General features: G+C 45.7%; 1 protein-coding gene across 1 annotated transcript in view; it reads right to left on the bottom strand.

Annotated features, from left to right (window-relative positions):
- The window catches only part of PTGES (prostaglandin E synthase), an 87,415-nt gene that overhangs the window by 67,396 nt on the left and 6,749 nt on the right, over positions 1–13,270 (bottom strand). Inside the window, exon 2 of the mRNA XM_077284488.1 lies at positions 12,696–12,778. Within this exon, the coding sequence (XP_077140603.1) occupies positions 12,696–12,778 (83 nt within the window). The remainder of the gene's footprint in view (positions 1–12,695; positions 12,779–13,270) is intronic.

The following is a 13,270-nucleotide window of genomic DNA, read 5'->3' as shown; positions in this document are numbered from 1 at the left end:
GGGAAGCCTCTTCCTCCCGCATGAGAGCAGCAGTTGCAGCACACGCCCTCCTGGACAGGACTACTGACATCAGTGGAAAAACCATTGGAAATCCTGGCTCTGCACGACATCTCAGCAATCCTCAACCAAACCCAGCTAAAACATCTCTCCACCGCCAGGCATCTTCGCCTCCAGTGCTCTCTACTCCTGCCCAACAATGTCACCATCTCCAGATGCACAGTCCTCAACCCGTCCACTCTACTCCCACTCCCAAGGGGGGATACAGATATGGACCCTCAGATAAAAAGTCTGCATGGGATCTGAATTTGCTCCGGACGGATGACCATGATTGCTTCAGCATCATGCCACAGGAAACGGCAGGACTACCCAAGGTGGCAGAAGAGCCAGTGACCAACCCAGAGTTGATCCTCTCTGTGGATGGCTCCAGATTTGCAGATGATGAAGGAAGATTCCACACGGGATGTGCAGTGACCAGCAATCAAGAGATCCTGTGGTCCAGAAGTCTGCCGCCCAGTCTGTCAGCCCAGGAAGCAGAACTGATAGCGCTGATGAAGGCCTACCAGATGGCAGAAGACAAGACTGAGAAAATGTATACCGATTCAAGGTACTCGCATGGCATAGCACACGACTTCGGACCCATCTGGGCTGCAAGGGACTTCATCACAGCAAGCAGAACAACCGTGAAGCATCATGGAGCCATTAAGGACCTGCTGAACACACTTCAACTTTCAAAAGTGGTGACAATACTAAAAGTCAAAGCGCATGGAAAACTGAACACAGTAGGGGCACGAGGCAACAACATGGCGGATATGGCAACCAAAGAAACAGTCAAGGGAAGACAATATGGACAAGTGGAAGAGGTCGTAGAGCCGGACGGCTGCTACAGGACGGCTGAAGACAGGAAAACTGACAAGATGACATCCTGGGATCTGCTCAAAAAAGCTGCAAGAGCAAGCCCCAAAGGACAAGAAGGAATGCTGGATGCAGAAGTGAGCAACACATGAAGAAGGAAGGGTATACTAAATGGACTACAAACCCGGTTTACCCCGAAGCATGTACCCTATGGTGGTCCAGTGGGCACATGGGCCCACACACAGATTAAAGACACAGATGAATGATCCAATTGGTGCTTACTGGTTCGCTCCAGAAATCTCCACCCTAACAGCCAAGTTCATAGACAGTTGTCTGACCTGTGGCAAATGCAACCCTGGAAGAATGAAGAAAGTTCCCACACATCATCTTGCCAGACCACTGTACCCCCTTCCAGAGGATCCAGATAGACCACATCCAAATTCCGCCAAGTGAAGGATTCGAATATGCCCTTGTGGTCGTGGACATGTTCTCAGGATGACAGCCAGAAGCTTTCCCAGTGAGGAAGCAGTCAGCAAAGACTACTGCAAAGAAGCTACTCTCAGAGACGAGATATGCAGCTATGGGGTCCCAGAAGTGATAGAGAGTGACCAGGGACCCGCATTCACAGCAAATCTCACACGAGAGATCTAGTCAGCAGTAGGGTCAGACTTAGGCCTACACACTCCCAATCACACTCAGTGTTAGGCACACTTCCAGAGGCCCAGCAAAGCTGTCACTATATGAAATTTTGTTTGTGTCTAGTCCCAGGTTAGGGGTATCCTTTCTCTCAGCAGCTGACTATGTAATATGATACTTTGTCTGCTTATGTAATTGAACTCACCAAGAAACTTGCTAACATCCATTCTCGAGTTTTTTTCTTCATTGCCAGATCCAGATTCAGTGTCCGGTATGCACTCCTAGAAGCCAGAAGACTGGGTGTTGGTGAACAAGTTTGTAAGGAGAACACCACTCGATCCCAGATTTGATGGTCCTGTTCAAGTGCTGCTGATGACACCAAACTCTGCGAAACTGGAGGGAAGACCCGCTTGGATCCACTCATCGCATCGCAAGAAAGCTCCCCTACCAGAAGATGACACCCAAGCCAGAATGATGTTGCGGCCTGACCGAATAGATGACCTACCTGATAAAGACTACACATCGCTCACTACACATGCTATTGACTAGGAGACTGAATGCAACGAACCCCCGTTAGGGACAGATCTCCTGACCGCCCATTTGCGAAAAGTCTGTACGGAGTGGGGCACAGGCGTTAGGCTTGTGTCAGTTCGCCGACAGCACAAAAGAGTTGCAGCGCTTTGGGACAGGAGGCTAGGATTAGGGCAAGTGATATCTAAGGGGGGCTTGTGATAGAAATATATATATCATGTAGATCTCACTTGCATGTATACTCTTCTATAATCAAATATATACTTATATGCTCACAGCTAATATATACATTATAATCAATGGTTTAAAATGGCTGACACAAACTAATATAACCTAGACAGATCATAAAATGGCTGACATGAACTAATATAAACCAGACAGATCGTATGGGGTTTTCCATCCGTCAAAAGCAGAAGAGTGTCAGATGTTTGGTGACTGCTGATCAGATGTCTCCACTTTGTCCTAGACACAGAACTCAAGTTTAGTTGCTTAATCCTCTGTCATATGAGCATTAATCACAATATTCCATATATGTTTAGATAACCAATGACAGAGGAGCTAGACAATATGGTAATTAACTAACCACCCCTGACAACCCCTAACCACTCCTTTCTATGTGAAAATATAAAACTATGTATGTACAATAAAGTATCAGTATTGATGGAATGTTGTTCTGTCACAGTTGTGTACAGTCCATTCTTGATGAGCGCTCAAAATACTCAGTCTTATTGGGAGCGGCCACAGCACACATAGGGATAAGATTTATCCAAACCAAATATTTCCATAACAATCATCTCCCGCCTCGACTACTGTAACCTCCTGCTCTGTGGCCTCCCCTATAACATTCTCGCAACCCTCCAATCTATTCTAAACTCCGCAGCCAGACTAATCCACCTGTCCCCCCGCTATTCCTCGGCCTCAATCCCTTCACTGGCTTCCCATTACCCAGAGACTCCAGTACAAAAGCCTAACCATGACATACGAAGCCATCCACAACCTGCCTCCTCCATACATCCGTGACCTTGTCTCCCGGTACTTTCCTGCACGCAACCTCCGATCCTCACAAGATCTCCTTCTCTACTCCCCTCTTATCTCTTCTTCTCACAAGCGCATACAAGATTTCTCTCGTGCATCCTCCATACTCTGGAACTCTCTACCACAACATATCAGACTCTCATCTACCATCGAAACCTTCAAAAAGAACCTGAAGACCCACTTCTTCCGACAAGCCTACAACCTGCAGTAACCACCGATCGACCAAACCACTGCACGACCAGCTCTATCCTCACCTACTGTATCCTCACCCTTTCCTTATAGATTGTGAGCCCTCGCGGGCAGGGTCCTCTCTCCTCCTGTACCAGTTGTGACAGTTGGTCAAGATTATTGTACTTGTTTTTATTATGTATACCCCTCCTCACATATACAGGGAAGATGGGGTCATATCTCAGGAAAAGAGAGGAGCAGGAACAAAAGAAAAACAGTGCTGGATTCAGGAGAACAGCGGTATTTATATACATAAAAAAGCAGTTCAACAAGGCCTTTAGCAGTAAACAGCTTATTGTCAGGGGACACTTAACATAATTTTTTAAAAATCGGGGTCATCATAGGTCAAATTGCTTCATGTATGGGCAGCCCTTCTTTTACGGTCTGTAAATTTGCAAATATAGTGGACAAAGGGATTACAGTACGGATCATAATTCAAGGGGTTTGTTTCTAGTCTGTAACCATGGAGGCACCCATCTGCATGGGAGCTGTATACAGAAAAAAAATATAAGTTTTTTTTTTATAAAGTCAAAACTAATTACTAACTCACTTCATTTCTACTTTTAGATGTATTGGAGAATGGAAACTGTTGCAAAAGTCTACATACCATTTTGATATATAGCTGTTTAGGTCAAGGCTGAACTTTATATCCCCTATTACTAATGTACCCTTTAGTGAATGTCCCATGTCTTGTGCAAAAGTAAGTGACTCACGCCGGCGCTTCGTACGACTTCTGTTTTATTTAAGTGTGAAGAAAATCAGTCTGTTTATGCCAGAAATTTGCTTTCATTACAGAGGAAATAGTAATAGTGTGGTCAGACTTGGCCGGGGCAGCGATGGTTGGAGCTGAGGAGGACGAATAGTAGATGAGAGACTCCAGCTACAACATAACATCTGCCATCCATCCTCCAATTAATACATCCTTATACGGCCGGGACAGAAGCAGGCAGAATATTTTATTGTACTCGCTATGCAAAAGGTCTATGCACTTAGTCAGTGTGGACAAGGTGCCAAGCCTGAGATATTCTACCACTGCTGCCAACAAGTGCCAAGCTACAGGAAGCATGGTTGTGGGACATTACTGCAGTCCAGCACCACACCAAATACTGCATTGCATAGCCATATAAAGTGTGGCACCTGGAATGCCAAAAATATCTCTTCTTGTTTATGAACCAACAGTAAGTATGACACTATATGCACAAAAGTATGTACCCCCTTCACATTACCCCTACAGGAGCTTTTCTGACCTCTCATTATTAATCATAACCGTTAATATGGAGTTTGCCCCTCTGCAGCTATAACATCTCCCGCTCTTCTGGGGAGGCTTTGTACACAATTCTAGACAGTGTCTGTGGGAAGGCATATATCAATATCAATAAGATGGCAATTCATAAATTGGTGACAATGAAAACCAATACAGCACAGTTCCTGCTGTCTCTCTTGCCCTAGTGATTACCATTTGTCCCCAATTCTGCGCCTGTTCCCCTAGACAGTGCCCTATAAAATAATAAATCCAGCACAACCGCACTAAGAAATGTGACACCAATAGTCTAGTTATCGATTAGATATCCATAACTTTCCCTAATACTGTCTGTCAAAATTCACAAATGGCATATGGAACCTAAACTAATTTGCAAACTTTAGTATTATGCACTGAACAATAATATTAAGGGTACACTGGACTGCCAACCGTCAGAGTCCGAGCAAAATCCATAGAGGCCTTCTCCTGGCCACTATAGCTTCTGATAGCGACCGTAACAGGAGCCACACTATGCACTCCTGCTAGGCCACAAGACCCACACTGTAGTCTGTAGAGAGTTCCTCTTGTTCCTCTTGTTTTCAACCTGTTCCCATTGTCTTCAATTCCAAAGAGACTGTTCCTCTCCGCTCACTCGATCGAATTTCAGTCCCTTTAACCAGGCCCCCGCTTACACGATCGAGGTCCCGTTTGTTTAACCAGGCCCTCCGCTCACTTGTTCGAGGTCCTGTTTGTTTAACCAGGCCCACGCTCACACGATCGAGGTCCCATTTGTTTATCCAAGCCCCCTGCTCACATGATCGAGGTCCCGTTTGTTTAACCAGGCCCCCCACTCACATGATCGAGGTCCCATTTGTTTAACCAGGCCCACGCTCACACGATCGAGGTCCCGTTTGTTTGACCAGGCCCCCCGCTCACATGATCGAGATCCCGTTTGTTTAACCAGGCCCCCCACTCACGTGATGTTGGTTCAGTTCCTTTAACTTTGGCAACCAGTATTCCTTACTCTCCAGGAAGGCTCTAGTCCCCTCGGCTCATCCACTACTGATGATAGCTATGCGTTTCCAACCACACTCCCTTAGGGTTTGGCTGTAAGCTAGTACAGGCCTTGCTCCACATGTGACAAGTCCGGGTGATGACCGAGATCCTGACCAGGCCCCTGTGGCTTTTGTATTTTCTTGCTGCATCACAGCAAATCACATGTCCCTCTGTGCATCTAGCTTCTCCATTTTGCCAAAACAGTCCTTTTTTTCAGTTTCCATGTCCTTTTTGATTCCCACCTCTATGGTCTTTGATTACTAGATGGCAGCATCCATTGACAAATGCTTCACAGTATATTCCTGTTATATGAGTCACTCCATTTACTTACACCAGGTCTTTCTATCAAACATCAATATCTATGTAGTTCATCCCAGGTGTTCAATGGGGGTGAGGTCCGGGCTCTGTGTGGCCGATCATGTTCTTCCACATCAAACTCCCCCTCTATGTCTGTATGGTTCTTGTGCACTGGGAAAAAGTCATGAAAACCAGAAAAGAGTCTTCCCAAAACAGATCACAAAAAGCTGGAAGCTACAATTTTCCACAATGTCTTGTGCTGAAGATTTCCCTTCCCTGGGACTAAGGTGCCAAAGCCAACCCCTGATATCAAGCCCGTAGCATTATCTTCCTCTGCCATCTGAACAGTGGGCGCAATGCAAGCAGGGGTTAATGTTCTCCTGGAATTCACCAAACCCAGACTCTTCCACCATAACCCAGATAGAGAAGTGTGATCCGTCACTGCACAGAAGACGTCTCCTCCAGAGTCCAGTGGTGGTGGCTTTACACCACTCCATCCGACGCTCGGCATTGTTCTTGGTGATGTAAGGCTGCATGCAACTGCTCAGCCATGAAGCTCCCGGCGAGGGAGCAGTGTTTGTGCTCATGTTAATACTAGAGGAGGTCTGGACTCTGCAGTTACTTAGCCAGCAGAACAGTGGTGACTTTTCTGCCCTCTTCTTTTCAGCATTCGGTGACCCCGTTCTGTAACGTTACGTGGTCTCTACTTCATGGCTGAGTTGCTGCGCTTCCTTCCACTTACAGTTATATGAAAAAGTTTGGGCACCCCTATTAATCTTAAGCTTAATGTTTTATAAAAATAGTTTTTTTTTGCAACAGCTATTTCAGTTTCATATATCTAATAACTGTTGGACACAGTAATATTTCTGCCTTGAAATGAGGTTTATTGTACTAACAAAAAATGTTAGTACAATAAATGTAAATGTAAATTCTTTACTTTAAGAATTGGGTTCTTCAAGTAAAGAAGCTTCTGAGAATGTAACAGAGTTAGATTAGAAGAAATAATCAGTTTTTTTTCTCACAAAACAGCACCACTTTTGTCAACAGTCATGTAACACCCCAGGTAACCGATTGTTACAGTGATGTTGCCTTCCTTTCGGGAAGGGCGATATCATGCGTGGAGGCAATAGAGTTCTCTTTATCAGGTAAGGCACCCACATGCAACACATTCCAAATCCAGGCCAGAAGGGGGAGCTTCCTTAGACTTTATGTATCCTTGCCTGGAGGAGGAGCTAGTTAGTCTCCAGGAGGGAGAGATAGAGGAAGGACGTCTGGAACAGAGAGGCCTGGCAGTCATGTGGGAGCTGCAGCCTCTGGAAAGAGAGATAACCTGAAGGGTTGTATGTGGTAGAGCTACAGAGGAAAGGAGCATAGGAGTGGAAAAGAGCTCAGAGGGGAACAGTGACCGGGCACTCTCAGAGCCAGAGTGCAGCAACCGGGTACTGGGAGCCTGAGGCTTTAGTGGGACTCTAGGACACTTAGCAGAACCGGAGGGCTAAGATCTTTATGTGATTGGCCCACACCACACCTGAGACGCAGCAGCACGTGAAGAGCCCGGGGCATGATAGAGTCCCTATAAAACGGTTCAAGCTGCCCGTCATGCAGGTACCTGTTCTAGGACAGGGGAAAGAGGACTTTGCCAGTAAGCTTCAGGCAACAGGGACCTCATACAACAGCGCAAGGAGGAAAGGCTCACAGACCTCAACTAAGAAAGGGATCCTCTATTGCCTCCAAGTCGCCTGGACCACAGCTACATCTGTACCTGGTACTCTGGACTGAGATGCACTACTACCATCAGTAAACCAGGTAAAGACTTTACACTTGTGCCCTCCACTTATTCGTCGGCATACAACATCCTTGCCACACACCTTGGGAGCCCTGGGGACCCCGCTTCACCTGTGGGAAGCGTCACCATCCAGCCATCATACCATCACCCCAGAGGACCCCTTTAAGCGGCGTCAGTCCCTACTGACCGAGAACCACAGGTGGCGTCACGAACAATAAACTTTATTCACAATACCCCATAAAAGACCGTTCCCCTTTTAATTGGGCGCCCAGGGCCACGGACCAGGTCGCAGCCATCGTGACATCCTCTTTAAGAACAGGACCCGGTACCGAGTACCCCACGGCCCTTGCGGGCGACCCAGGCACTCTATCACCATTCAAGTGAATACACTACCAGATACCAATGCAAAATCTCCATCAAGGGCTCTAACTATCACAGGCATTCTAATTTGTGCCAAAGGATTGTTTTGAACATCTCTAGGCTTCAGGGTACAGGTGTTACTGTAAGGAGATAGACAAGGGAGAAGATTCACACAGTTAATGCATAACAAATTGGTTGCAAATGAACACCGCCATCTACTAGCCAAAGACAATAGAGAAAGTGGACACAGAAATAATTGCATTAGTAGGAACTCGAGTGAAGTGCATGTTCCCTCGGGGAAGAGGTTGGAGGAGACATTAGGTCAGGTGATAGCTGGGGCACAGTTAGTAATTATAAAAGGCCCAGGAGGGCAGTGAAGGGGAGGAATTGACTCCTGAACCTGTAGCAGGATGGACATGCGGTATAGCAAGATGGCTTGTAGCCACCATTACGAGAGACTAGATCCGAGTAAGGGAGCCGAGAGACCAGATCCGAATAAAAGAGCCGAGAGACCAGATCTGAGTAAAGGAGCCAAAAGACCAGATCTGAGTAAAGGAGCCGAGAGACCAGATCCGAGTAAAGGAGCCGAGAGACAAGATCCGAGTAAAGGATCCGAGAGACAAGATCCGAGTAAAGGAGCCGAGAGACCAGATCCGAGTAAAGAAGCCAAGAGACCAAATCTGAGTAAAGGAGCCGAGAGATCAGATCGGAGTAAAGGAGCCGAGAGACCAGATCCAAGTAACGGAGCCGAAAGACCTGATCCGAGTAAAGGAGCCGAACGACAAGATCCGAGTAAAGGAGCTGAGAGACCAGATCCGAGTAAAGAAGCCAAGAGACCAAATCTGAGTAAAGGAGCTGAGAGACCAGATCCGAGTAAAGGAGCCAAGAGACCAGATCCGAGTAAAGAAGCCAAGAGACCAAATCTGAGTAAAGGAGCTGAGAGACCAGATCCGAGTAAAGTAGCCGAAAGACAAGATTCGAGTAAAAGAGTCGAGAGACCAGATCTGAGTAAAGAAGCAGAGAGACCAGATCCAGGGCAGAGAGAGTGACAACCAGGCCGCAGCGGAGGGATGTTCATGTGGCTGGCGCTTCCAGTGGAGACATACAGTACAAGTGTTCACCAAGGCCATGATTCAGGGAATGAAGGCAGCCAGTGTGACGAGTGCACTGAGTAACTCACCAACCTGGGACTTATGGCTTATCAGGTAGTATCGTCGACCGCTGTTAGGACCTGCGTGACGTTTTGTGTTGCCTAGAGAGTGACAATGGTCCGGTAGTGACAGAGACGCCCTTTAGGTTGCAGTATTAGGATTAAGACCTCACTAACGATAGCAGTTATTTAATGGTAATAATAGAATGATAGTGTGTAAATAGCACTGGGTCACTCTCCTGTTCATCTGTACGGTATTCTTCTTGTAACATAACTTGCTTCATTTTAACAGTTTGCGTTATTTCCAGATATTATGCCGAGGGCGCACTTTTATTGTGTTACTCGAATAAATAGTTGTTGGTTTGAGTACCACTGTCTCCTCACTATCTGCACTCCTGCATCCGCGTACCTGTTAACACTACTGCAACCCTTGAACCCCGTTTTTTTTTTACCATACCACTGAATCCATTCTTCAGCAGTAATATAGAGATAAGCAGCCACTATAACTATCTGGAGCCACTTATCTTCCAGAGAAATAAAGAACTGGAAAAATAAAAATGTAACAGTCATACTCCCAACGGTACTCATCAGGGGAGAGTCAGATCAGGCTTTCATTCACATGGTTAGTTATACCTTATGACATCGGTATGTCTAAAAGGCCCCTGTTTTTGCCCTGATGAGATGGTTATGCCACCATACAGCTATGGCGCCGGTCAGTGACATTAGTCAGTGCTAGCATCAGCGAGATACATAACCAAACAAGTGACATGTGAGAATGGATTAAAGCTTGTGAAAAAATAACATTTCACTTTGGATTGCTTCATGCTGTGACTGTTGGCTTTGCGTAATAACATTTCATGCCGGCCAAAAACTAATTCTTCCCAGACATGGTGGATATCAGGTTTCTGCACATAATGAAGTACTAAGATCCTTTATTTCTGAGGGAGGCCACATTGTGATTGGGAGAGGTCAAAGGATGAAAAGAAATGGATTACTGAAATCAAAGCGACATCTAAAAAAAAAATAGGATAGAAAGCCAGGTACGTGGTAACTAAAAAAACGGCAGCTATTAGTTGCTGGACTACAACCATAAGAAATCTCCAGCTTTACACAGACCCATGACCCATGCCGCCCATGTGTCAGTCACCACTGCAAAATCAGCATTGTATTCATGGATCCAGAAAGTAAAGATCAAAAGTGATAAAATTGGTGGTACCTGTTTGACAGCAAATTAGTTCTTTTACAAAACCCTACAAATCTTAGTTGTCGGCAGCACATGTGCTGCTGATAATATTCAAACTGTATGGAGAATGAACTATCATTTTCACAATTGCATCAGTCCGTGCAAAAAGGGACTCAAATCAACTTGTTGGATCATCAATCAGCTTAGGTTACTGACAGATCTCTGCTCATATAAATCCATTATAGTAGACTAGTGTAAAGAGGCTTAACTTGAAGATTGTGGGCCCCAATGAAAGATATTCAACAGGGCCCCCAACTATTACAATTTTGAGTGGGTGAAGGAACTTGGAGTCTAGAAGGACCCAAAATCAGAAGACCAACGTTTTTCAAAGAGGTAATCCAAGATGGCAGTTGTCGGATTTTTATACAGACTGATGCAACGTGAATATGATAGTTCTGTCCCCATAGAGACTGCTGCATGTCGCTGGCAGCACATCCCACCCACTATAATTGTACCCCCACTGCTGATCAGCTGTTGGCAGCTCCCGCTTTGGTCTAGTGGCCACTTCAGGTACTGCAGTTCAACGCCTATTGACCTGAATTTGATCTGAGGTGCAGTACCTGAAAATGGCCACTACAAAGGGTAAGGTACTACTCTCAGGTCATCAATATCAAATCGGTGTGGGCACAGAGATAGGATAGGTCATCAATATTAGAAAGTCCTGGACAACTCCTTAAACGATCCTGCCTTTGGAGTACATAGTCAGTGAGGGGTCATTAGAGTGATCTTGATATACTCATTTGCTCCACAGAAGTGTCCTCAACTATCTCTTTGGTGGTCAGTCTGCTGTTTTATCCCTTCCCATGCTTTAAACTGCAGCTCTGCTTGACAGCATTGTATAATCACCAGGTCAACATAATTATGGCAACATCTTGCACAATATTAGTATTATGACCAGGCATTGGAAAGTATGGACGCTGTCTTTCTGTGATGTGATTAACATGATTACGAACTCTATGGGGGGCGATTCATTAAGACTGGCGAAGTGCTGCGGTGAAGTGCACTGACCTGATTCATTAAGTGGTGCTGCTTCCATCATCACCAAAAATGAATGCCAGGCAGGGACTGGTGTACATTTGTAGCATAAGTGATGATTAATTTGACAGCCAAGACCACACTCCATCCCACCCATATAATTTGACAGGCAAGACCACGCTCCATCCCACCCATATAATTTGACAGGCAAGACCACGCTCCATCCCACCCATATAATTTGACAGGCAAGACCACGCTCCATCCCACCCATATAATTTGACAGGCGGGACCACGCTCCATCCCACCCATATAATTTGACAGGCAAGACCACGCTCCATCCCACCCATATAATTTGACAGGCAAGACCACGCTACATCCCACCCATATAATTTGACAGGCGGGACCACGCTCCATCCCACCCATATAATTTGACAGGCAAGACCACGCTCCATCCCACCCATATAATTTGACATGGGGGACCACGCTCCATCCCACCCATATAATTTGACATGGGGGACCACGCTCCATCCCACCCATATAATTTGACATGGGGGACCACTCTCCATCCCACCCATATAATTTGACAGGCAAGACCACACTCCATACCACCCATATAATTTGACATGGGGGACCACGCTCCATCCCACCCATATAATTTGACAGGCAAGACCACACTCCATCCCACCCATATAATTTGACAGGCAGGACCACACTCCATCCCACCCATATAATTTGACAGGCGGGACCACGCTCCATCCCACCCATATAATTTGACAGGCGGGACCATGCTCCATCCCACCCATATTAGCATAGTTGGTCCGGACTGGTGTGTAAATACCAAGGGCGGCGATACTTTTGCGCAACTGCAGAGTTGTGCAAAAATATTGCAAATTGAGGTGTTGATGCCCTGGATTTAACAAAAGGACAGGTGTGGAGCTCTGCTCAAAGAAACCAACGACGCTTCTTAACCCTCCACATATGCGGTAATTAAAATTGATTTTTCACACTTTAGGAATCATTCAGCTGTCCATTTTTAACGGATAAAACATGTCCAGTGTTTTTTTTTCTTCCCCAGACAGAGTGGTCCACATATTAATAACTTATCAGAGCTTGTTGTTTTTTTTTTTGCAGGATGAGATGGTAATTTCTACCATTACCATTTTGGAGTCCACGTGAAGCTCGCTCTCTTTTATTTTTCCAACGCTTCGTAGTGAGCCCCAGCACTTTTCGTGATATACCAATCCTGGCAAATAGTAATAATCGTACAGAATCAATGAGAAAATGCCTTAATGTATAGGACACATACCTTCTATAACGTTCCACATCAGAGTCTTCACGATAAAACTCAACACCGCCATGTCTGATGGCATCTTCAGGGTTGGCAAAAGCCTGTTATAGAAGGGCAGCAAAATATAACAGTGTTAGTTATAGCAGGTCCCAAGTGGCCTCAGATTAGAAGAATAAGGCCTGTCCCCCCTCTCATTTGTCAGAAACAGCGCCACTCTTGGTCTCAGACTATATCTGGTATAGCAGCTCTGCATTATTCAAATGTATGCAATGCCACACACAACCCATTATAGGGGAATTTTAGATTAAAATCTCACTTTATTAGAATAGATGATAACTGTGACCTCTGGAACAACCACTACTTGTCAGAACGGGGGTCCCGTGACCTGTTTGAAGAGATCCATAGTAGCACATGCATGCTCCATTGAGCTAAAGGCTTGTCTATTTCCAAGAGTTTCATTGACTTTGTAATGGGGTAATAGTTGAGCAAGCGCGTTTTCACTCCCATAACTGAGGGCTCTCAGGACCCCCATTCTGGAAAACGATGGAGGGGGGTCTCAAAGACAAAATGCCAATCTGGCAATTATTACCCAT

Source organism: Ranitomeya variabilis, chromosome 2 (genome assembly GCF_051348905.1).
Source record: "Ranitomeya variabilis isolate aRanVar5 chromosome 2, aRanVar5.hap1, whole genome shotgun sequence".
Lineage (NCBI taxonomy): Eukaryota > Metazoa > Chordata > Amphibia > Anura > Dendrobatidae > Ranitomeya > Ranitomeya variabilis.
This window is presented reverse-complemented; position numbering and strand designations above follow the sequence as displayed.